The sequence below is a fragment of the Onychomys torridus genome, chromosome 17, assembly GCF_903995425.1.
Source record: "Onychomys torridus chromosome 17, mOncTor1.1, whole genome shotgun sequence".
NCBI classification, from domain to species: domain Eukaryota; kingdom Metazoa; phylum Chordata; class Mammalia; order Rodentia; family Cricetidae; genus Onychomys; species Onychomys torridus.
This window is the reverse complement of record NC_050459.1, coordinates 34729833-34757037: the sequence shown is the minus strand read 5'-3', so window position 1 is coordinate 34757037 and position 27205 is coordinate 34729833. Positions and strand designations below refer to the sequence as shown.

The following is a 27205-nucleotide window of genomic DNA, read 5'->3' as shown; positions in this document are numbered from 1 at the left end:
AGGCTGTCTATACTTCCATGCACTTAACCCCAGCCTCCCAGACTTCTTAATCTCACCATGCAGAACAAGCTCATCAGTATTTATACAGACAAGGAAAAGCTTGACTCATTATTATGGAAGAATAGTTCTCGGAGAGGAGGGAGACAGAAGACAATGGAGCAAGCCTCTACCACCCTGGTTAGAAAAACAAGCTGAGGATTCCCAGTGTGCAAGGCCACAGCCACAGTGGGTGTATTATGGCCAAGCTAGATTAGTGAACGCAGAAGCTGCCTTGGGGCCTGGGTCCATTTGCTTACCACATAGAGTTCATCTTAGAACAGACCTCCCCTGTCTCTCTTCAAAACATTTCAGGTACACACTCACACAAGTGCCACACTGCTGGTGGAAAATTGGGCTTAAAACTAGTGTATTTTTAACAATTGGTTTAGGAAGGATACAAAAGAATAGGCTTCATGTACTTTGATCACATTAATTCCATACTATTCTCTCATGAGCCTCTTCCAAATGTATCTTTTACCTTTCATGTATTTTTTTTTAAATTAGATTTCACATATGAGAGAAAATAGGAATCTGGCTTTTTTCACTTAACATGATTCTCTCCCATTCCATCTATTTTTCTACAAATTACAGCCTAGCACCTGTCCTATGGATGAATAACACATCCTGGTTTACTAAGTAAATTATGTTTACCAGAACAGAACTACCATATGGTTCTGCTATTCCATTGCTGGGAGCCAAGGTCGGTACGGTAGAGATATCTGCACACTCACACCCATGTCTACTGTGCTGCTACTTAAAATAGGCAAGTTGTAGAAAGAGGCAAGCTTACTCATGAACAGATGAGTAAAATCTAGTTTACCAACAGCTGTAAACCAGAGGCAGCCTCTTTACTCCCTGTCAATCGAATAATCTACTTATTTGTAAAATGTAAAATCCAGGCCAGATGTAAGGATCCTGACTGCATATTGCAATCTTGTCTTATGGCTTTCTTCCTCTCTCTATCTTATTTTCAAGACCTGATGCCCCTACAGTGCAGGAATCCTTCACTCACTGAGTCTGTCTTCAGCTAGTCACTGCAGATGACTGGAAAAGAAGTTTACCAGCAGCCTCACACGCTCATATTGCTGTTTTGAAATTCTGTGTCTGGTATGTGTTTTATGTCATTTAGTTTAGAAGCTGTTTCTGGTTGGAGACAGTTCTGGTGTTTTCTTCTCACCTCTCATTTTTTTTTTTTTTAACGTAGGAGACTCCTTATACATAGGTTATCACACTCCACTAAGCCGAATACCTACTAATCTTAAGCTGTGACACACTTGTGGTTACCGCTTATAGTCTCTCCTATAGATGATTGCTATGCTCCGCTTCCCCCCTCCCTCAAATGCCTACAGCCGGCTGTGCTTTATTATACTAGTTCATAAGTCACCTATTTTATTTGTACCATTCCACAAGTCACCTTGGTAGATAAATACAGGACAGTACATCTCTCATATCAGTTTTGGTCGGCAACACCTAGTTCCACGCCTTGGGTAACCTCGCCTTGTCTCAGCTACATGGAGTTCATCAAGAGGATCACTGATGTTACAAGAAGAGGTGAACAGGTGAGGACACCGACTTCTTTTCCAAGGCAAGTGAGATGCCAAGATTACCTGGTATTCTAAGAGAGGGGGGAAGAATGAGGTAAGGCTGTTGGCAGCATGACTGACCCACAGGGAAATTGGGATCAAGTCTACAAGGCAATCAAACTAAAGGGTTTGAGAAGTAAGAGCCAAACAAAGTCAGGTGAAAGGACCTTGAGGCCATGGGACAAGAGTGGATGAGTTGGGAATATGGGTGAAGTGGGACAGACAAGGCACCAAGGATCTACAGCCAGTGCAGTGCGGGTGGATGGCGCTGTCAGAGAAGCTGAGTCCAGACAACAGGCATGAAGGAAGCTCTGACATTTTGGTTTGTTCCCTTTTCATGGCATGCCATTCCAAACAGTCATTTACCATGGTACATGAAAGTCTCCATTTTATAACTTATTCTTTATTCCCCTTTTCTTGCTTTCCTCCTCACAAACCCTTTAAATGACTTTGCTTAGATGCTGCATATTGAAATACTTGGCAAAAATGTTCAGACCACAATAACACCAATTTTCATTTTTGCAAAAAAAAAAAAAAAAACCCAGACCTCACCCACATGAAGACATATTTGTTAGAGCAGGATCACAATTAGGAAAGTATGTACAGTCGCTCTAATGACACCCTAAACCATTTTCCATTGGACAACGGTCTCCAAGACTGTCATTGCAAGAGTTTTGTGACATTCCCAGCCTGTCTTTGACTTGGCACATGGACTTGTCTTTACCACTGCCATCTTTTTAACATTTTAGTGCCATGCAGCACATCTGGGATACTTACATAGAGGCTTTCCAGAATGTTCAAAATATGAGAGGATTTGTTTAACGTTCTTTTAACATAAAACTTAGCAGAAAACATTTCCTCTTTCCTTCACGAGTACATTGTGGGTGGAGGATTGATAGCTGGATCTCACAATATGCCTCACCAAGTCCGTTAACTCTGACTCGTTCAGCAAATTCTGTGGTGCTGTGGACTGTGCTAATCAGCCTTCCCTGGAGGCAGCAAAATGCCCATGGGAGTTAACCTTTAATGAGGAAAGGTTTGTGATAGACAATTACACGGTTGGGCTTGCCCTGCGGACCGCCTAACTATTTCCGGTGTAGAATAGCCATCTCCGGGTCAGACATCTCGCGGGACCGGGACTCTGTGGCCTTACGTGGTTGCGTAAAGCGCGCGCGCAGCCATGTAATCTACACGCATGCGTGGAGTACCCACAGGAGTCCCTGTACGCATGCGCGGCCCAACCTTTAAAAAGCCGGCGCCATCTTGCTCGAGGCTCTCAGTCTCTCTCTGTCTCTCTCTCCCCACGTGTGTTTCACGCAGGCCTGTCACCTCTATCCTCTTTAATAAAACTCTCCAGTGGTTCTGTCGTGTTCGGGACGTGTTCCTAGCGCCGCAAAACTACTAACAGTTTGTTCTGGCTCACAATTTAGGGTGTTTTGGCCATGATGGCTTGGTCCCAATGAAGAATGCCATGGTGGAAATACATGGCAAAAAAAGAAAAAAAAAATACTTCATGAAATCTATGAAGCCAGGAGAAAGACACACACACACACACACACACACACACAGGAAGGGGGGGAAGCAGGCCCTGGAGAAGAGAGAGGAAGGGACAGGGTCTCAATGGCCCCTTCAAGGATACATCTCTAACGGCCTAATTTCCTTCCACTAGGCCCCACTTCCAAAGGTCCCAACAGTGCTACCAGCTGGGCAGCAAGACATTGGGTGATACTCCAGGCCCAAACCTTTTCCTGAAAACAAAATTCCTGACGGACAGGCCGTTTCCTGTGTTTTACCTCGTCGGGATTCAATAAAATGAGTAAAAATAGCTCAGCTTCGCCGAGAGGCTTGCTATGTATGCCAAGGGCTTTATTCGCATGACCTCATTCTATGGTGATAAGGGGGGGGGGGAGTCTGGTTCTATTATTACCCCACCCACCCACCCATGCACCGAATGGAACATCGCTGTTTTTTCCGCACCATGAACACTGTCAGAACATTCAGTACACCCAGAGAAGACGTGTGCCTTGCCTCCCTAACAGTCTCTCCCTTGGGACATGTAGGGGCATATCCTGATGCCATAAAATGTTCTACCTTCAGGGTGGGGCATGTTCTTTATTTTTAATTTCCAGGATGGAAATTCACTTGAAGATAGGTGTCGGAGTCTGGCTCCAGCTTATAATTTTGTTTTCTTGCCAGGCTGAGGACTTAATCCAGCACCTTGTATATACTAGGTAAGCACCCTGTGGCCGAGCTCCACCCTAGGCCTTGTGAACACTTTCAACTTGTTATTGTTCTAATTATCCTTAGGTTCCTGTGACAAAACACTCTGATCCAAAGCAACATTAAGAGGGGAAGGCTTAATTTCAGCTTACAGAGTACGGTCTATGGTCGAGAGAAGCTGGGGCAGGAACCTGAAGGAGAAACCTTGGAGGACCTGATTGCTGGATCTCTCTTGTGCTTAGCTGCTACAACCTTGGACCATCACTATTGTCCTAAGGACGGCACCACTTACAGTGGGGTGAGGCCTCTACATTGATTAAAAATCAAGACAATCTCCCTCAGAAATGCCCACAGGGCTCTTGGGTCTCGGCAATTCCTCAATGGAGGCTTTCCTCTCAGATGACTCTAGGCTGTGTCAAGTTACTAACTGGGACAGCCGTGTGCATGGACTCAACCTTCAGCTCCACAGAAGGAGACAGAGAAGTGGAGCCCACATTATTTTATTGCTCTGCCAAGAAAACCCAACTTTGAAGGACAGTGAGTTTGAACTTAAACTAAATCCACCTAACAGTAAGAATTTACGTAAGTGTCCTGAGGTATGTACTGAAACACAATTAAAATGATAAAAGCTTTGCTCTGTCTATTTTTGCCAAAATAAGATAGACAGGGAAGAACACAGACGCATCCCTTTCCACATACCACCAGCAAGGGGGTGGGGGTGTTCATATTATGTAGTTTCTTCTCTCTCAACAGTAGGATCCTTCTGGTCACATTCCTTTCTGTGAAAATGCCCTTCGGATGGATTCCTTGCCCTGTGCATGCTGGGGAGACGGCCTGCTTAGCAGACTGGCCAGCAGCCCTCGGTCTGCTTCCCCAGCCCACCCTCCTTTGTGTAGTCTGTGGGTGGAGTGAGCTGCTGCAAAGTGCAGCCAAGTGGAAATACAGATGCCTTCTCTTCTCCTAGAAGCTATTTATTGTTCTCAGAGGAACCAGCCATCAAAGAGAGCTGAGCCCCACCCACCCACTCCTCCCAGCTTCCAGTTCTTGACTGAAAAATGTGAACATCCCACCAGACACCACAGACACATCCTGAAAGACATTGCTTGGACCCTTATTTTTTCCTTCAGGGCAGGCCTAAGCTACCCTGCCAGCCAACTTGTTTAAAAAAAAGGTTTCCTCTCTGTGAGGCTGCGCAGCTCACACCTCCTCCCCTCCAGCAGTGATTTATTTAACCCTTTGGCTGGCCCACACATCACATATTTCTTACTTTGCTCTTGCACTCAGCATAGTACCAAGAATTCTCCTTTGTCCCTACCTGAAGTGCGCGATGGCAGAACTGAAGAAAGAGTGTGTTTATAGAATGGATGGAATCGGACCAGGCTGATACACCTGTGGGAGTTTACCGGATGATCTGGAACATTCTGATACTAGAGTGTTTCACTTCGTCAAGAAAATGCAAATTAAATCATTTTCTTCCCGTCTTATGAAGGAGCACTAGGTTCAAGAATGTCTCTAGCCAGTGATACACCTGGGCTGGAAAGAGATGCTGTGACTTACATATTCCGCACTCAGCATGTCTTTCTTTTTCTTTTTTCCTTCTGTTCTTTCTCCTCCTCCTCCTCCTCCTCCTCCTCCTCCTCCTCCTCCTCCTCCTCCTCCTCCTTCTCCTCTTGGTGTTTTCCTGAGACAGGGTTTCTCTGTATGTCCATGGCTGTCCTGGAACTCTCTCCATAGACCAGGCTAGCTAGCCTCTCCCCGAGTGCTGAGATGAAAAGCTTGCACCACTACTGCCTGGCTTTTTGTTTTTATCTTTGAGACAGGATTTCACTATGCCCAGAACTTGCACTGTAAACCAGGCTGGCCTTGAACTCAGAGCTCTGCCTCCCAGTGCTTGGACTAAAGGTATGAGCTATCGTGTGTGTGTGTGTGTGTGTGTGTGTGTGTGTGTGTGTGTGTGTGTGTGTAGTAAAGTCCATAACCACCTTAGATGCTGCTCTAAATGACCCCCAAATGGCCAAGAAAGGCTGCTATGGTATGCTTCCTGCTTGAGTCCGGGCGTAGCCCTCATATTCTGTCTCTTTATTTATTTATTTATTTTTTCAGAGCTGAGGACCTAAGCTCTACCACTAAGCTAAATCACCAACCCCATCCCTCTTATTCTGGATAAATTTCTTCCGCTTCTGTTGCCTCTGATCACCTCACGTTCCACATACTCCCTCAGTTACAGGTACTCTTTCCTACCTCTAGGTGGTTCCTGCAGGCTGGCCCTTCTTTCCAGAACTTTCTTACCTTCTTCTCCACCCTCCTTTACCTGGTTAACTCAACTTTCAGATATTGGTTTGAGTTTTCACATCCTGATTTCTGTCAGCATTGTAAACACCAACTGTTTCAAACCGCTTATCTATTTAATAGTCTATCTTCATAAACTCCAGGGCCACAGCCTCCACAGGACCTTGCACATTAGTAGAAGCTTTAGAAAAGTGTTGGAATAAGGGGAAGATGCAGAGAGATGAGGAAATGTCACATGCAGAAAATGATAACATACACTGGTCACTTTTTCAGGTACCCCCTCTTTCCCGCCTCAAAGAGATGGGAGATCTAAGTTACTGAGAATGATCCAGTGTGGAAGTGTTACCCCAGTCCACCTTAGCACCCGAAAATGCAGACCTTGAAACATGTCGCTGCAACCTCTGAGGGATCTTGTCTAGTCCCTTTCTAGCCATTCAGTTCTCCGTTGAAATCTTTTCCTGAAGACAATTATAACACTGACAAAGCCTGCCACCTAGTGGGCATTCTGATGATGACATGTTTTGGAAACGACTTGTTTTCAATCTTTAACTTGAAACTGGATATATTCGATATAGTCTATCCTAGGATGTCACAAGTATATATTTCCCGAACCTATCTTTCTCAGGCTGAGAGTGACTTGTATCTAAGTTTATTCCACTGGACCTATCACAGATGGAGGAGGATGGCAGCTTAGGCCGCAGCCCAGAACAGCCCCAATTTCAGGACTCATTCTGCTCAGCAGCACCAGCCATCTATCCCTGAGAGTCATTTTCCATATTGGAGTAAAGTGACTAGATGCTGGAGTGGCGAGGAGAAAGGGACTGGGTAGTCAGTGGGTACAAAGGGCCAGTTAGGCGCGGGGATTCGCCCCTCCTGTCTACTGCTCAGCAGGGAGACAGACGATGGCTGATGATACTGCATGGGGTATTTACAACAGAAGAGATCGTTTTGAATGTCCTCACCACCAAGAAATGAAAATGGTGTGAGGTGATGAATATGTTAGGCATTCTGATTTGATGAATGCACATTGTGTACATATATAAATCATTCCACGGCCCCTCCAATAACACGCACATTCACTATGTGTCAAAGTGAACAACAAGACTACGTGGCTAACTGCAATGGGTGTCTTCCAGAGGACCAAAGCTCAACTCCCAGTCCCACATAGCAGCTCACACCCAGTTCCAGGGGATCTGCCGCCCCTCTCCGACCTCTGCACACACCAAGCAGGCACATGGTACACATAAAGGCAAAACACTCATCCACATAAAAATGTTTTAAAAGCATGCAAACTTCAAAACAACAAAAGCCAAACATGGTAGCCCATACCTGTTGTCCTCAGTACTTAGGACTCTGAGGCAGGAGGATTACATTGAGTATGAGGACAGCTTGGGTTACTAAGTTAAGACCTTGTCTCAACTTTCTCCCCAAAAAGAACAAGCAAGAAAAAAAGGGGGGCAGGGGATCTTAGGTGAAATCACCACTAAGGTTTTTTTCAGATTTAAAGTCCAATGATGGGCCTGTAATCCCAGTACTCAGGAGGCAGAGGCAGGTGGATCTCTGTGAGTTCGAGGCCAGCCTGGTCTACAAAGCGAGTTCCAGGACAGCCTCCAAAGCTACAAAGAAACCCTGTCTCGAAAAACAACAACAACAACAAAAAAGTTCAATGATGGGGCTGGAGATATGGCTCAGTGGTTAGGCATGCTTTCCTCACTAACTGGAGCTCGGATCCCAGTGCCCATGGAACAAGGCAAGCATCCCACCAAAGTCTATAGCTGTGGCTCTGAGGGCTTGGATGCCCCATTCTGGCCTTTGTGTAGATGTAGACACACACAAACAACTAAACAAATACAGTCTTTAAAAATTAAAGCTCAATGATCGTGTTCCCAGAGTCACAGGTCACTTCCATCAGAGTGGCCTAACTCTAGACCCGCTCTCAGCTCCCGTCCCCAGCTTCACTTGCTGGGAGGCACTGTAGGGGTGCTGAGGAACACCAAGGAAGAGACCTCTATCTCTGGTAAGAGCCCAGGCCATTGATTGGATGTGGATGAGAGAGGCAAGCAACTACCCCGTCTGCTAATGTAAGAGCAGGGAAGGAGGAGGAGGGGAAAGGTGCTGTTAAGAAACTGTAGGGCTCCAATTACTCCAAGAATTAGGTAATGGCCTCATTCATTAGCCAAAAGAGAGGTGGAGATTAGATGTTTAAGGACAGAAGAAGTTGGGCATTCGTGGCACATGCCTATAATCTTAGCCCTGGGGATGCTGAGGCAAGAGAATCATGAGTTAGTTGAAGGTCAGCCTGGGCTACTTAGCAAGATCTTGTCTAAGAAAAAGTGGAAGAAAATAGGAATAAACAGCAACAAGAAAAAAACCCTACAAACAAAAACAGAAGAGAGAAAACATGTTTCACTAGTGACATGTGTTCACCATGGCCAGGGAGGATGGAGATGAGCTGTCTGCCTTTCCCTCCCTTGTAGTGGGTAGCTGGTCCAGCTTTGACCTGGAAGTACTACCCCCATTGAGGCTTCAGTAACTGTCACGCCTATAAGGTGGGGCCAAGACAGAAGCCCTTAAGACCCAAGATCCAGATGTGCCGGCTCTCTTGGTTCCTGGATCCTGGAGGCTGGAGGTAGACCGAGCAGAGTTCTCCAGAGAACACTGCAGGACTGCGCTACACCTTTCCCAGACCCTGTAACCTATCCCTTTACTTGTAAGTTGCCCCACAAAATAAACCTCCCTTTTAACTTCGTGGAGTTGCCTTACTACAACCAATACTCCCTCCTTTTGTACATACAGTTCATCATATGTCATATACATGCAGTTCATACACACAGTTTGTACATACAGTGCATACACATATCACATATATGCAGTGCATACATACAGTACATACATGCAATATACTCATACAGTGCACACATATAGTACATAATGTCATACACGCATGCAGTGCATACATACAGTGCATGCATAGTACATACAGTGCATACATGTATGCACAAGGCTCTAAGGACCTTTCAATGTTGTGTGAGGGGGTGTGTCACTGTGAACCGTCTTCCAAGACTATGAGAACACTAAAGATATTTCCTGATTTCTGACATGAGGTAGGAACCATCCTAGGTGTTGGGAATCTGATGAGCAACCAGCTGTGGTATTTACCATGATGAGGGGTCTGTCTTTGTGAGAGAAGAAAGGTACAAACATTAGATTACAAAGTACTAATCAATCAAATGAGCTTGCACACACTGCCAAGAAAGAGGAGCAGATGTCCTTCGATCTTCTACATCAGCAGATTGGCTTTGCCACGTTCTCTTGCTCATGTTAATCTTCACCATGATTAACTACCCCAAAAGATCTGTGTGCTTGGGAAGTAGACAATTTAGTAAACATCTCCCTGAGTAGACAAAGGAATTTCAAAAATAAACACCAAGGACATACATAAACAAACAGGCTAATGAACAGTTTTCATAGCAAGAAATGTAAATGGTCAGTAACTAATTTTTAAAAAAGTGTTCAATAGCCCTAGCCATCAGGGAAATACAAATTAAAACTACTCTGAGATACTGTCATACCCCAGTTAAAATGAGTATCATCCAGAAATCTAACAAATGTTGGCAAGGGTGTGGGGAAAGAAGACCTCTTATTCACTGTTTGTGGGAGTGCAAATTAACACAGTCATTGGGGAATTAACTACAGCAAAAAATGAACCAACCTAGTTGCCCATCAATAGATGAATGGGTAATGAAAATGTGGTACATGTACAGAATGGAACATTATTTAGCTGTAAAGAAAAATGACGTCATGAAATTTGAAATCAGATGGATGGTGCACTTTTAAATGAGGTCAACTAGACTCAAAGAAGAAAAAAAAAAACTTGTATGTGTATCTCCCTCATATGTGGATCCTAGCCTATAATAAATACATGCATATATGGAAACAGCTCCCTGTGTGGGTACAGAATAACATTTAGAAAGGAGACAAGAACAGGGTGCACATTAGGAAGGACAGAACACAGACAAAGGGACACATGAGTCATGAAAGGGGACTTAGAGGTAATTGTCTTTCTAGGTTCAACTGTCATGGTTTTTCTTTTTGTGAGGGACAAGTGCATAAACCTAATCAATGGTTAAAGTGCAAAACCCTAAAGGAAGCTCCATGGTTTCAGAATGGCCATTCTAACCATGTAGAAGTCTACTGAGGTACCTTAAGTTTGGGCCCGGGCAAGCGCTTGCATGGCTACCTTAATTTCACTGTGTGATGTTTTGATTTGTGAGTTCATTACAATACAGTGTTTTTTTTCTTCTTCTTGTAAAGCACTCACCCTGGGTCAGGCCTTATTTTGGCAACACCTGTTCACACACTGTCTCCACAACACCATCTCTATCTTCACATCCCAGATGAGGAAACTGGGTCTCAGGAAATTGCTAACCAGAAATCACTTTCCTTGTTCCTGGTTAAGGTGGGTCTCAGGTCCTGTGCCTCACCTGTCACCTGTTGTCACTTTCCATGACACTCGCCACCCACTGTTCTCATAGCAGGAAAAAGATGGGATAAAACTGTTACGCTTATGACCTGAATGCACCTCTCAGGGGAGACAAATAAGCAACCACAGAGAGTGGTCTGTGGAGAATGTTCGTAAGGACTCTACTCAGAGTGAAACTTGCCAACCCGCTGCAAACTAGGGATAGGTGAGAAATGATGCTGCATTTCCTCAGTGGAACACTGTTTTGCTTTAGGACAATAAGTATGTATGTAGCTGGAGTTTTCTCCAGTCCTGCCTGGCCCACAGTCAGGACAAATCTCTCTCACCCGCCAGTCCCGCAGCCACTCAGATCCAACCAAGTAAACACACAGAGACTTACATTGTTTACAAACTGTATGGCCGCAGCAGGCTTCTTGTTATCTAGTTCTTCTATCTTAAATTAACCCATTTCTATAAATCTATACCTTGTCACTTGGCTCGTGGCTTACCAGTATATTACATGTTGGTACTCATGGCAGCGGCTGGCCGCGTCTCCTTGACTCAGCCTTCCACTTCCCAGAATTCTTCTCTCTCCTTGTCCTGCCTATACTTCCTGCCAGGCTACTAGCCAATCAGCATCTTATTTATACAGAGTGATATCCACAGCATATGTAGACTATGAAAATGTTAATGTAAAACCATTGCTGGTTAAAACTCATTGTGATAATATATTGAAATATTGATTTAAAAACTAACATTCTCAAATCTCAGACTTACCATTGAGAGTTCTTGCAGGCAATTATCTATGCTAAAACATTGAGAAATCTGAAATGTTGTTGAGGATGTGGGGAAAGAAGTCCTCTTATTCAGTGTTAGTGGAAATGCAAAATTAACACAGCCATTGTGAATTTAACTACAGCAAAAAAAAAAAAAAAAAAAAAAAAAAAAAGAACCAATCTAGTTGCTCATAAATAGATGAATGGGTAATGAAAATGTGATACACATACAAAATGGAACATTATTTAGCTATAAAGAAAAATGAAATCATGAAATTGGAAAAAACCAGTGGGCTGCAAATGGACTTTGTAGCCCCCCCCCCCATCTTAAAGAGAGACTAAATTATATCAGGGTGGATAGTTTTCTTCCTATTGGTATTATGTTTTATCCTTTGTCAAAAATGATGTGCCTCAACTGAGTACAGCCAGACACATTAACTCGCTTCATATTTTAATAAGTGACTTTGACACTCCCAGCATGTGGGGAAAGACAAACGTATGTAGCATTCTACTAGGGTCTATTTCATGGAGCTGGGGCTCTGCAGATCACACTCCTTTCTTCTTTATAATTTCTCACATTTTCAATTAGTGACAAGTAACAGCCCCACTGTTCAGTGGAAAGAGATGAAGATTATGCATGGATGAAAGTGGTAACACTTGAACTTCGTTCCAGAAAGATCCTGATATTGGTTAAAATTACCTGGCTTCCCTGGAAGTGTACCTAGGAGGGTGCCTAGCGCCACAGCTGTGGAAGTCTGGCAAGAACTCACCCCACAGGAAAGAGAACACAGGCTGAATGTTCTACTGTGCACAGACGCCACATTCGAGACAGATGTCAAGAGTCTGTTTCTTGGATCTCTGGCATCAAATAAATCACGGTGTTCTGTGGATTGTTTGATAGAGTTCTGACTATAGTTTGCACATTTTTCATGTTTCATAGGCTCTTGGGGGCCACATCTGTTTATTTTTTAATAAGATCCCCGCTGTTGTTTCAACAAGTTACTATTTAATGGTGAAAAGTCAGCCCTGCCCCATCCTGGTTCTGGCTGTTCCTCTGATTCAGTCTCAGGTTCACTTATGTTTGAATCTTCAAAATGTTTTTTAATGTATTTCAACATATCTCTTGGCCACAGCTTGCAAAATACTATTATAAAATGCCAAATCTTCATACACAGACCTTCTAGGCATAGGATATTTGTTTAAGCAAAAGACCAAATATTCAGAGTGATATTTACCTTTATATCAATTATGGCATTTTTATTATCAGCATTTTTCTTTTTTTATTATATTTGTGTTTTAATTTTACATATCAGCCATGGGTTCCCCTGTCCTCCCCCCTCCCGCCCCCCCCCCCACCTTCCCCCCCATCCCCTCCCCTCCATTCCCATCTCCTCCAGGAAGGAAAAAAATGAGTTTATTCTATGTCCCTATCTGGAAATGTCTGTGCTGGAGAGATGGCCTCAAGGCAAGTGTGAGGGCATGAGTTTAGATTCCCAGAAACCTATGTAAATCCCGATGTGGTAGTATTTGTTGTAATCTTGGTGCTTCTATGGTAAAAACAAGCGAATCCCTGGAAGCTTGTGGACCAGGCAGCTGGTGTATGCAGCAGTGAATAGCAAGAGACCTTGCCTCATATAAGCTGGAAATCAAGGACCAGCACACAAGGCTGACCCCTGACCTCTGCATGTGCACATGCCCAACTCACATATGAGCACACATATAAACATACGCATAGCACACATCCACAAAATATTTACTTTCAAATCTAGGAAGGCTTAATACTATACATATATTTACGAATGTGTATGTTGATCTGTGTTAAAAAGAAACAGGAATTTACTCTCTTAGAGAGAGAGTTGATGGTGACTGAACCAGGGCCTCACACATGTGAGGTAAGTGTTCTGTCAGAGAGCTAGACCTCCGCTCCCCAGTTAACATTTTTTAAAAATTGCAGTTACCATTTAATTACAACAAGTCTCCCTCCAAACACCCTCCCACAGGCCCCTCCCCACTCTCCTCCAAATTCATAGCCTCTTTTTTTCACTAATTGCTATTGAATGCATGCATGCATGCATATATGTATGTATGTATGTATGTATGTATGTATGTATGTATGTATGTATTCCTAAATATAGCCTTCCACTGAATGATTTCTAAGCTTCTATTACAGAGCAGGATTGCTGACTGTAGGTACTTGTCCACCAGATCTCTAGAACTTTTTTATCCTGTATAACTGAAGCTCTCTGACCACTGAACAACTCTGTTTCTCTTCTGTCCCTCCCCAGGACCTGCTAATCAACAAACTCCCCTGTTTCTATGAGTTGACTGCACTAACTTACTGTTTATAACCAACTTGTCTCACTTTGCATGGTTAACTGAAAGTTTAGCCTTGATGTGAAATCTCTCTATCTTTTTTAAACTTAAATTATATTCCTTTATATGCACCTGCCACACTTAAAAGAAACTCATTTATTACTCAATAGATATTTAAGTTATTTTCACGTAAGTAATAGTGCAATCAACGTGTGTGTTCATGTGTATTTTTATGGTCCTATTTCCAATTCTTATGACTATATACCCAAAAGTGGGATTTACCAAATACATTAAAAATTACTTACAAACCAGATTTACATACTTTCTAAAAGCCATAATTGACACGACAGTTAGGGTGTTTAGTCATCTGATCACCAGACTAGGTCAGATCAGGCTTTCTCTCGGCCACTGCCAGCAGTCTACAGAGGATGTATCATTGTGGATTTCTGGGGACCTCTCCAGCACTCTGCCTATTCCTGTTCTCATGTGGTCATCACTTATCATGGTCTGTTATTCCTTGTTCTCCCTTCCTGTTCTTGATCCAGCTGGGATCTCCTGCTCCCCTAAGCTCTCTTTCCCTCGAAACTTGCCCTTCATTACTCCCACTGTCATCCAGGTTGTTCATGTAGATCTCATCCATTTCTCTGTCATTGGGTGATCCTTGGGTCTTTCTTAGGGTCCTGTTTTCTAGGTAGCCTCCCTGGAGTTGTGTAGCAGTCTAGTCATCTTTGTTTTACATCTAGTATCCTCCTATGAGTGAGTATATACCATGTTTGTCCTTCTGAGTCTGGGTTACCTCACTCAGGATGCTAACTGTCATGCTGGAACTCTCATCCAATAACTGATGGAAGTGGATGCAGAGATCCTCAGCCAGGCCCCAGGTGGAGCTCCAGGTGTCCAATTGTCGAGAAAGAGGAGGGACTGTAAGAGCGTGAATTGTTGAGACCAAGATTGGAAAAGCACAGGGACAAATAGCCAAACTAATGGAAACACATGAATTATGAACCAAAAGCTGAGGAGCCCCCAACTGGAGCAAGCCCTCTGGATAAGTGAGATAATTGAATAACTTGAACTGTTTGGGAGGCACCCGGGCAGTGGGACCCCGACCTGTCCTTAGTGCATGAGCTGGCTGTTTGGAACCTTGGGCTTACACAGGGACACTTTGCTCAGCCTAGAAGGTGAGGACTGGACCTGCCTGTACTGAATCTACTAGGTTGAACTGAATCCCCAGGGGAGTCTCTCTCTCTCTCTCTCTCTCTCTCTCTCTCTCTCTCTCTCTCTCTCACACACACACACACACACACACACACACACACACACACACACACACACACCAGGAGAGGAAATGGGGAAATAGACGCATTCTCCCACCCTCCCACTCCTCTCCCATCCTATTTAACCTTGAGAAGAACTTCCTATCATCATATTTGAGATACCAAAGGATACAGTCAGAAAAAAATATCGGAGAGGTCTTCCTTGATACATTAGGTTAAACGACAGGCAACTAGAGTTAACTCTTCCTTCCCCACACATTTAAATCATTTCTCTTCTAAGCTGTGTGTATACAGGACAGAAGGGCAGGTGTCCTGAACACAGAGCATCATTACGTAGATAATGGTAGATGCCAAGTATTCAGCCAAGTCTCAATGAAAAGAGCAGATTTCAAAGAAAAGCAAGCATGTACCAACACACAGAGAGCTGCAAAGAGGAAGCAGGGGAAACCACAGGAATGCATTCCCAGCGAGGTCTGCCATGGTTTTCCCAGAGAAAATACCTAGCTAGGCTTAAGTGAATGAGTATGCAGGGGGGCAGACAATGGAGGCAGCAAGTTCTAAACCCCAGGAGGTTGGTGCTTCTTCTGGGCACATCTCTTAGACCCTCAGCCTGTGAACAGAGATGCTACTGCAAGCATCAGAGGCCGCAGCAGAGATGGTGCAGGCCAAAGTGGGGCTCACCCACGCTGAGAGAAGGCTAACCTCTGCTGTATGTCAAGCAAGGAGACTAGGGGAGGGTCTGGCTGTTGCAAACTGTAATTGCTTTTAAAGATTTATTTATGTATTATGTATACAGAAGCGGGCGCCAGATCTCATTACAGATGGTTGTGAGCCTGCTGGGAATTGAACTCAGGACCTTTGGAAGAGCAGTTGGTGCTCTTAACCTCTGAGCCACCTCTCCAGCCCGCAGGCTGTAATTTTTAAGAAAGCTAGCAACAGTGGAGAGGATACCTAAACTGACCTTCCCCTGTACTCAGATTAGTGGCTACTCTAATTGCCATCATAGAATCTACATCCAGTAACCAATGGAAGCAGATGCAGAGACCCACAGCCAAGCACTGGACTGAGCTCCTGGAGATCAGCTGAAGAGAGGGAGGAGGGATCATATGAGGTGTGTGTGTGGGGGGGGGTGGTCAAGATCATAATGGGGAAAACCACAGAGACAGCTGACCAGAGCTAGTGGGAGCTCATGGACTCTGGACTAACAGCTGGGGAACCTGCATGAGACCAAACAAGGCCCTCTGAATGTGAATGACAGTCGTGTGGCTTAATCTGTTTGTGGGGCAGTGGGACCAAGACTTATCCCAGGTGCATGAACTGCCTTTTTGGAGCCCATTCCTTGTGGTGGGATACCTTGCTCAGCCTTGATACAATGGGGAGGGGCCAGGTTCTGCATCAAGTTGGTGCACTAGACTTTGTTGACTCCCTAAGGGAGACCTTCCTCCCTCTGAAGAGTGGATGAGGGGTGGGATGGGGCTTTGTCGCAGCAATAGAAACCTTAAGATATACAAGTTGCCAGCAGAGGCTGTGGTCCAGAGTAAAGGTGGATCTTCCCACCACAAAGGTCCAGATTAAAAGTGTGTCTCCCCACTTCAAATGATTTAATTAAGAAAAAAAATCTCGCCAGGCGGTGGTGGCACACGCCTGTAATCCCAGCACTTGGGAGGCAGAGGCAGGTGGATCTCTGTGAGTTCGAGGCCAGCCTGGTCTACAGAGCGAGTTCCAGGACAGGCTCTAAAGCTACAGAGAAACCCTGTCTTGAAAAACCAAAAAAAAAAAAAGAAAGAAAAAAAAAAAAGAAAAAAAGAAAAAGAATCTCTCACAGATGTTGCCAGCTTCTTGGGTTTTAGTTAATTCCAGATGTAGATGACAACCAAGAATAGCCATCACAAGTCCACCCCTTGTCAGCTTGACACACAATCATATCACCTTATGTCACATTTAATTTCCAAATGTAACCAGGACATAATTATACCTGTCATGCTATAACTAGCCCATGTATAATGCAAACACATTATCTCTTTAATCAGGTCATAATTAAACCTAACACAATACAACTATCCCTCATTCAACTGCAAACACATTACAAATTTTAGAATGGGTGTTCAGTGTCCCTTAAGGGACGTTCTTTTAGTATCTCAAACTTAAGTATGATAATCACTGGCACTCTCTTAATTGATGTTACATTACACGGTAAAGAAATGGAGGAAAGAAAACAAACATTTGCACAAATGCATTTTTAACAAAATAGCACAAAACACTCAGTCTATTATAATCCTCATTTCTGCAACTGGTCACATGGCCTTAGCTGGGATTTATAACTACCTTCCTCTACTACCCATTCTGAATCTCCTACCTTCAGCAAGGACTTCAGCAGGTTTTGGCTCTTCTCCTGGAGAAGTGGCCCACGCCTTCATTCCTCAAGGGTCTGTGTCCTTTCTCATCCTGCCTGGATTATGGTGTTGTGGTTTCGCATAGACTTTAATCACAGGACATGGTAGCACCAAGAGGGTCTACTACACTCCAGACATAATAATCTTTCTTACTTCCATTGTGGAGAAGGAATCCAGTTTCCCCTTGGTAATCTGCATGAATCACCCCTCCTAACACTTTTATTCCTTTCTGAGTCTGTTGGTTTATAGGCATCAGAAGCCCAAAGTGGCAAGGGGGGCAAGTTGGAACTTCCAGTTCAATAGAATGTTTGAACTTCTGGCAAGAGTGTTCTTTCCTCTGGAAACAAAATTTCCGGGACAGCAGAATTTAAGGTTGTGGAAACAGGAAGCAAAAAATTTCCTAAGATTAGGGATTGTTATAGTGAGTGGAACTATTCTTTATCTACCCTTGATTCCCAGACTCATGGATCCTGGCTATGGGAGATATATTGTACGCTGATTCAAAGCATATACCACATTTCCCAGCCCTACAGGCTGCTGCCACCTAATTGGCACAGTAACTGTGTCTTCAAAAGGCTGTTCCAGCTTGGCCAGCTGCTTCAGGTTGGTGGGAAAGATAAGACCTTTGCACAAATATCTTTACAAACACATTCTTAACAAAACATGACAGAAACATTCATGTCCATTTAAACATCATTTCTGCAACTGGTCATGTGGCCTTAGCTGATATTTATAACTCCATGATTGTGGGCCCACCGCCACACTTCTCTGGCTGTGAAGTGAGTTCCTTGGTTAGAAGCAATACTGTGTAGAATACCATTCGAGGTGAATAAGGCATTCTGTACATCTACAGATGGTAGTTTTGGCAGAAGCATTACATGCAGGAAAAGTAAATCTATTACCAGAAGTATCTACTGCAGTAAGGATGAAGTGTTGCTGTTCTTTTTGTGGAGGAAGTGATCCAATATATTCAACCTGCCCCCAGGTCACTGGCTGGTCACTCCAGGGCATAATGCCATATCTGGAGCTGCTCAGTGTTGGTCTGTGTTATTGGCATGTCTGGCACTCAGCAGCAGCCTTGGTGAGTGGAAGCCCATGTAGTGGAGCCCATCTGCCATCGACACCTCAAGTACCACCAGGTCTGCTGGATTATATGGTCCAAGTGGTAGAGCAACCTGAAGAGCAGCTGGGACTTTGAAGAGCCTTCTCTTGTCCCAGGCCCCACACAGAGCATCTTTCTAAGTCACCTGATATATGGGCTGGAGTAACATACCCAAGTGAGGAATGCACAGTCTCCAGAATCTAAATAGCTCTACTAAATGTGCTTCTTTCTTGGTTGTGGGAGAGGCCAAGTGCAATAACTTATCCTTCATATAAAAAGGGATATCAGTATATGCCCCACACCCCACTTGACTCACAAGAAATTTACTTAGGTAGGAAGCCCTTGGATTTTGGTTGGATTTATTTCCCATCCTGTGATGTGTGTATATGTTACCAACAAGTTCAAAGTGGTTGCTATCTCCTGCTCCCTGGCTTCAATCAGCATAATGTTGTCAATATAGGGGACCAATGTGACATTTTGTAGAAGAGACCAACAATCAAGATCCCTTCAATCGAAATTATGACACAGATATGGAGAGGTAACATATCCTCGAGGTAAAACTGTAAAGGTATACTGCTGGCCTTGCCAGCTGAAAACAAATTGCTTCTTAAGGTTCTTATAAGGCAGGTACCAAGAAAAAGGCATTTGCTAGATCAATAGCTACATACAAAGTACCAGGAGACAAATTAATCTGCTCATGTAAGGATACCACATCTGGTACAGCAGCAGCAATTGAGTAACTACTTGGTTGAGTTTTTAATAGTTGACTGTCATTCTTTATGACCCACCTGTCTTTGGAACTGGCCAGATAGGAGAGTTAAAGGGAGATGTGGTAGTCACCACACTCCTGCATCTTTCAAATCCTTGATGGATGGTACTAATTCCTGCATTTTCTCTAGGGATGAAATATTGTTTCTGATTCACTATTTTCTTTGGCAGAGGCAACTCTAAAGGCTTCCATTTAGCCTTTCTAACCATAATAGTTCTTATTCCATAGGCTGGGAAATCAATGTGAGGATTCTGCTAATGTCTAAGTATATTTATCCCAAATATACATTCTGGGACTATGGAAATAACCCCAGGATGAGTTTGGGGATCTACTATGAGTCAGACTTCAACCAAAACTCAATCACTTGACCTCCATTCGTCCCTACTTTAACAGGAGAGCTGTAATGTTTCTTGGGTTCTCCCAGAAACAGCATCAATGCAGAACCATATCCAATAGACCCAGGACAGTCTGATTGTTTCCTTTCCACCAGTTAACAGTTACCCTTGTCAAAGGCTGTAGGTCCGTCTGGGGGAAGGACTGGAGAAAGGCTAACAGTAAAACTTTTAGGTGTTTTATCAAGGTTCTTCCTCAAGGGAAAATTCATCTGAGGGATTCTGGGTCTGCAAACTTGCTCAAGTTGGACGTTGGTTCATGGGCTGAGATTCCTTTTTTGCCACAATCCAATGGAAGCTTTCTCTCATCTGTTTGAGAATTTTCCCACTTAAAAAGATCAAACAGAAATGCAGTAGGCTTCTTATCTAGTCCATACCTGGAAACACCGTGATTGATTAGCCAGTACCACAGGTCATGCCATCATAAAATTCACTTTGCCCATGCTGACTGTTATGGTCAGGCCATTATCAATATGGCTTTGCCTATGCTGCCCACTAAGATAACAACAGCCACGTAGTCTTGGAGACTCAGTGTTGCCACCTGGCTCAATGCTGCTCTGAGCACCAGTTGAGCCTACTGCATTTAATTTATCCAACTGAGAAGCAGCATCTCCAGCCCTTGGTCGGGCACAAGGGAAGGAGTGCACACACTCTTCAAATGTGCTGGTAACCCTCTCACCAATTTGCATCTTATAGGATTAGTGAAGGGCATGTCTTATAGGCCTTCAAATTGTGGTGGATTAGGCTTTACACAGGATACCTACTCTAGCATTGCAGTTCTCTAAGCCCTGGAATCCCTTCATCAACACTAAGCCAAGAGATATCAGGCATCTCCAACTCCATTTCAGTCAGATGTCTCTTGATAAATGCTTCAGCCAACCATTCAGACTTTTGACAATTTTTAAAAATATTAAATATTTAAAAACATTAGTGTCCATATTAAACCTAGAATCTCCACTTGGTAAGCCTGTGTCAATAAACTCAGCCTGATCCAGTTGGATGTTCCTTCCACTGTTATCCTGCACCCTTAAAATCCATTCCCACACATATTCCCCAGACTTCTGCTTGAATGAATTAGCAAACTCATTAAGCTGTTTAGTAGGGTAGCACACTTCATGGACTATACTCTCTACTTCCCTCCTAGGACCCTGCTTAGCCTTAAGTCTGGCTATAAGTCAAGAGGTAACTGTTGGTGGGCCCTGAGGGACCTAAGTATTGTCTTTCAGAGAGGGTCACTGCTGGTAAGGACTGATTTCCACAGTCAAAGGAGGAAAAGGCAATTCTCTTAATTAGGGTTATTATTGCTATAATTAAACACCATGACCAAAAGCAACTAAGGGAGGAATGGGTTTATTTCACTCACACTTCCTTATAACAGTTCATCACCCAGATTAATGAAGGCAGGACCCCACACAGGGCAGGAACCTGGAGGCAGGAGCTGATGCAAAGGCCATGGAGGGGTGCTGCTTGTTGATTTGCTCCTGATTTCTTGCTTGCTCAGCCTGCTTTCTTAAAGAACCCAGAACCACCAGCCCAGGGGTGGAATCATCCACAATGGGCTGGACTTTCCCCTATCAATGAACAATTACAAATATATCCTACAGGCTTGCCTACAGCCTGATCTTATGGAGTCATTTTTAAATTGAGATTCCTTCCTCATAGATGACATTAGCTTGTGTCAAGTTGACGGAAAATGAACCAGCATAACAGTATTTCAGGGGGTGGGGGTATGAGCCAGCACAGAAGTATTTCAGAGGATGGGGGGTGTGAGTACATCTTCTGCTGAGGGTGCAGAGACTGCTTTTTCAGGTGAGAAATGCTACACTTGAGAACCTGAGGGTTCAAAATTCTCAGCCTCAATACAGTCTTCCCACTCATCTCCATCCCAAGTTACAAGATCCATTCTCTACCAATTAATGCCCTTACTTTAATTGCTGACACCCTCTACGGCTGGAACTTGAGTTTTTGTTATAATTCAGCCAACCTTATAGGCTTTGGTTTGATTTTCTGTAGCCCTGTGGCCTGGAGAGAAGATTCTCTTCCCGGACTCACTTTGAAACTTCAGACTGCTTATATGCATCTGGAAATGGTCAGTTTTCTCACTGCACTCACTGTTGTCCTTCACCATACTCTGAGATGCTAGAAGTTGGTTAATTTTATCATGGAGCTCATTCTTTTCCTTTGTCATTTTGTTCAATAGTTCTAGGTGCAACCAACCAGAGTCATCATTTTCCTGGTTTCCCCACACTTGTCGAAAGTTTTATATACAGAATCATGAAATCTGTTGCCTCTCACAATCGGCAAGTCAGTATAATCAAATAGATTTGTCTCCCTAAGTTTGTATCCATCTTTAATGTGTCTGTTTCACACCATGGACTTTTAGTACTCTGAGCTTCTAGGGGAGATTTCAGTAACTACAGAGACATCAATAACTAGGTGTTGGCAAAATGAAAAACCTATTCCAGATACCTAAGAAAATTTATCTTTATACTTCAGTTGCTCTAGAACCACTTCTGGTGGCAAAATCTGTATTAGAATTAATCTACAGAAAAAAAAATCCCTCACAGGCATACCCAGCCACTTAAGTTTTAGTTAATTCCAGATGTAGTCAAGTTGACAACCAAGAATAGCCATCACACAGACTGTTATAATCATGACATCCTACTCCTTCACATTCTGTGCCCAAGGAAACCAAGACCCAATTTATTTAGGTGACTTTCTCCAAGATACACAGAGTTTTAACCCTGAACATTCCTGTACACTATAGCTGGTACTCGGGGCCCTTCTCAGTGCCATCTGAAGCTCTCCTGTCTAGTTTTCTAGTGTTCCTCCTCCTATTCTCTCTCTGTCTCTCTCTCTCTGTCTCTCTCTCTCTCTCTCTCTCTCTCTCTCTGTGTGTGTGTGTGTGTGTGTGCGTTTCTGCACATATGTGTGTTTTCTGGACCCAACACTTTGTACACACTAAATAAGATCTCTGCCACTGAGCACCAGCTTTTTAGCCTTCTATCATCTTAACCACCACTCCTGAAGAAGCTCCACCTCAAAAGATAGTCATCCAGACATAACAAATCTTTGGTCTTTGTACCAATCATATATTCACAAAAGTAAAACTAATCACATACAAACGAATGGTTTCAAAGTCATTAAAAATGGTCTCTAGGCAGTTTGCTTATAGGAACCCATTAGGTCATTTTGGTTTTCCTTATGATTGTTTAAAAGAATATAAAACATTGAATACATTATTTTTCACTAAATGAATTATTAAATATTCATTTCTGTGCAATACATTTTTCTACAAAAGTTCCTTTTTGTCTTATGGTTTCCTATAAATTTGTGGGATGAGTGGCAATATTTTAACTGTGGGAAGAATTTCCCTAATTTATGTCATAATCATAAAGCAATCATATTTTCTTCATTCATTTTTTAGTTTTAAGAATGATAGTTTAGGCCAGGTAGTGGTGGTGCATACCTGTAATCCCAGCACTCGAGAGGCAGAGGCAGGTGGATCTCTGTGAGTTCGAGGCCAGCCTGGGCTACAGAGCTAGTCCAGGACAGGCTCCAATGCTACAGAGAAACCCTGTCTTGAAAAAAAAAAGATGATAGTTTAAAAGGAATGCATTTCAGCTTCAAAGATCTTATTCAAAATTAACAAGATAAGCACTAAAATTTGTCCTTATGAAACCAGAACAGAGAGGAGACTTTGGAATATTCAGCCCTGAATGGGATGTCTCTATCAAATTCCTTCCCCAAAGCTCTGGGAACCCCCAGGAAGAGGGGACAGAAAGAGTGTAAGAGCCAGGCAGTACAGAGGACACCAGGAGAACAAGTCCTTCTAAATCAACATGAGCAAAGCTCATACATACACACAGAAACTGAATCAGAATGCACAGGACCTGCACAGGTCTGCTGGGGGTCGTCTAGGGCACCAATGTTATGAATGATGCACAAGTGGGGAACCCCCAGATGGCCAGGCCAGGGTATCCTACCCGTGAGGAAAAACACGCTGGCATGCTGGACAGATGCAGCAGTGGGGCGACCCATGCCATGCAGGGCGGTGGGTGGACATTCACAAACCATTTCCATGTACAATGTAGCATCTGGGTTATTATAATAGAAAGGTGAAGAAAAGATAGGAAAGAGGGAGAGAAGAGAGAAAGAGAGGGAAGGAGTGGGGGTCGAGGGGTGCACACCTTGTGGGAGTGGAGAGAGGAAAGGGAGAGGGGAGAGAGAGGGGAGAGAGGGGAGAGATGGGGGAGGGGAGAGGGGAGAGGGGGGAGAGAGAGAGAGAGGGAGAGAGGGAGAGAGAGAGAGGAGGGGAGGTGTTTTTCCTTTATGTCAGGACATCAGGACACATGGTGGCCCCAAGGAGCAGGATTTCAAGGGGCAAGTCAGAATATCAACATTGACTTCCAGTTTAGTGTTTTTATGGAATTCCTGAGTTCTAAGTGAGCCTGATTCTTGTGCCTTCTCTTGGGCTCTTTTCCTTCTGTTGATTTGTCTTGTCCAACTCTGACGTGACAATTGGTTTCATCTTATTATATGTATTTTATTTTGCTATATTTTATTATTACCTCTTAGAAGCTTATCTTTAAATGAGAGACAGAAAGAGAGAGGATTGAGATGGGAGGGAAGGTGGGGGAGGAGCTGGGAGGAGTAGAGGGAAGGGAAACTGTAATCCGGTTATAATATGTGAGGAAAGAATCTATTTTCAACAAAAGGGAAAAATGTACTTCCTTTGAAAAATAAAACTAAACCAGAACATTATTCTGTGGTTCATACTCCATCTCACAGCGGTGGTCACCTAGAAGGGTGACACCGAAGACATTCTATTTTACAGTGATGTGGAGTGTGGTAGTGCATGTCAGAGGTAATACGGCATCAAATGGTGGAAGAAAAATCAAACTCTTGGCCAATTTCAGTGAAAAGGAAGCCAGCAGCCAAAGGCGCTCACCTGAGACGCGAGTCCTTGAAGGTGTCCAGGTAGGCGGGGTAACTCCACTCCACTTTGCTTCCTTTACAGCGGAGCTCGACCGTTTGTCCAGCCATCAGACTCATCGTAGCAGCAGGCTTCTGGAAGCGCCCGTTGTCCATTGCTTGCATCATGATGGACTGGCTCTTTGGTGTGGAGTCAGCTGAGTCCCTGTCCTTTACTTTTGGAATCTTGGGTTTGGCCTTTTTGTTGGCAGGTTTGATTCGGTTTTCTCCTTGTTCCTTTGGACGCTTGTTCTTAGGAGGGTGTTGACCAGCCACTGCAAAGGCGTGAGAGAGAGGCAGTGAATGGCGTTACCAGAGCGTGAGAAACCCACAGCAGATGACTTCGATGCTTACCCTTGCTTTATGCCCACATCCTTTCCATCCATAATCATAAGCCATAAAGCAGTCATTTTTCTTCATCCATTCTTTAATTTTAAGACAATTTAAAAGAAATATATTTCAGTTTCAGAGGTATTATTAAAATCAACAAAATATAAACTAAAATTTGCCCTTATAAAAACAGAGCATTTTTCTTTTGCTCATACCCCATCTCACAATGGAGTCACCTAGAAGGCCTGCACTGAAGACATTCAGAATCTGTTTTAGGTTTCAACAATCACTTTGCCTGGTGCTCAGTCCCAGGTGACTTTTTAAATATAAGGATATGTAATCAATCTCTAAGGACAAGGGACATGAACAGCATTAGAAATGTACTCAGATGATTTAAAGTATCTTTCAAAATGGAAATGTAGGGTGGGGTCTGCATTTGATAGGGACATAGAAGAGAATGTTTACAGGGCTGGGACACAGCACAGTTGGTACAGTGTTTGTCTACCATGCAGCAGAGCCACGGTTCAATCCCTAGCACTGCATAAGATAGGGCATTATGGTACATGTCCGCACCCCAAACACTCATGCTGTTGTTTGTTTTTTACTCTTTTTTGGGGGGGCCTGCCACCCAACTTCCAAATAAATCATACACAGAGGCTTATACTTAATTATGAATGCCTGGCCTTAGCTTGGTTTAGTTTCTAGCCAGCTTTTCTTAACTTTAAATTATCCCATCTATCTTTTGCCTCTAGGATTTTTCTTTTCTATCCCTGCATATCTTTCTTTGTTTCTTACTCCATGGCTTGCTGTGCAGCTGAGTGGCTGGCCCTCAGAGTCCTCCTTCTTCTCTGGCTCCTAGATCTTAGATCCCTCCTCCCAGATTTCTCCTTCTATATATTCTCTCTGCCTGCCAGCCCCACCTATCCTTTCTCCTGCCTTGCTATTGGCCAGTTCTGTATTAGACCATCAGGTGTTTTAGACAGGCACAGTAACACAGCTTCACAGAGCTAAACAAATGCAACATAAACAAAAGTAGCACACCTTAAAACAATATTCTACTACACACTCAGGATGTAGAGGCATAAGAATCAGAAATTCAAGGTTCTATTCAACAATACAGTGAATTCAAGGTCAACTTGGCCTACATGTAACCGTGTCTTGAAAAAGGGCACATGAAACATAAGCCAGCGTAAAGCTGTATGTGTAAGTTATTGAAACTCAATTGTGGGACTGACTAGGAAGACGGCTCGGTTGGTGGAATGCTTGCAGGGAAACCGTGAGGACTTGAGTTCAACGCCTAGAAATCACGTAAAGGCTGGTGTGCAATCCTAGTGCTGAAGTTGAGAACGGGGATGAGGAAGAGCATGGAGGCAGGAGGATTCCTGGAGCTCACTGACCAGCCAGTCTAGCCACTAGGTTCAGTGGAAGTTCTGTGAGGGACTGTCTTAAAAATTAAGGAGGAAGGAAATAGAGAGAGAAACACAATATTGAACTCCGGTTTCTACACACCCACCACCACCACCACCACCAACAACAACAACAACAGAAATCAACAAAAAACTCCCAACTATGACAATAGCTTAGAGTTTAACTACTGAAATATTTTTGGAGACTGTTTTCACCAACGTTGCTGAGAATTTCCATCCAACAGTGATGACACAAAGTTGCCCTGCTCTAAGTAGGCATCTTGTCTTCTGGACAAGGCATCCATCATGGCCTACACTTGGGGAAAGTTGCTCCCACCCTCTGGACCTTCTAGAGACCACTGGGCTCCAGAAATCTCAACCAAGTCCTTTCCAACTGTGCTATTGTGTTTACCCTGCAAAAGTGCAAAGGTGGCCATACAGCTTGGACAAACTATCTGTATGCATAGTTGATGAAAATAATAAAAGATGCTCTGAAAGGTTTGAATACATTGTACAAAAACACTCAATTGGGGCTGGAGAGATGGCTCAGAGGTTAAGAGCAGTGACCGCTCTTCCAGAGTTCAATTCCCAGCAACCACATGGTGGCTCACAACCATCTGTAATGAGATCTGGCACCCTCTTCTGGCCTGCAGTCATACATGCTGCATACATAATCAATAAATAAATCTTAAAAACAAAAAACAAAAGAAAAAACCACTCAATTGATCCTTAATGAAATACTAAACTAGAACTCAAGTTCCCCTACCCTATTGCAGCGTGTTCATTTCATTGTGCGGAGATTAACCTGTTGTATATATTTTAAGTAAGTGACTGTGAACCCTGGCCAGTAGGGGGGCTTGCAAGACCTTTGTATCAAATGGGG

General features: G+C 43.6%; 1 protein-coding gene across 1 annotated transcript in view; it reads right to left on the bottom strand.

The window, feature by feature from the left end:
- The window catches only part of Pdgfrl (platelet derived growth factor receptor like), a 63906-nt gene that overhangs the window by 20914 nt on the left and 15787 nt on the right, over nt 1–27205 (bottom strand). The window contains exon 2 of the mRNA XM_036209493.1: nt 24564–24861. Within this exon, the coding sequence (XP_036065386.1) occupies nt 24564–24861 (298 nt within the window). The remainder of the gene's footprint in view (nt 1–24563; nt 24862–27205) is intronic.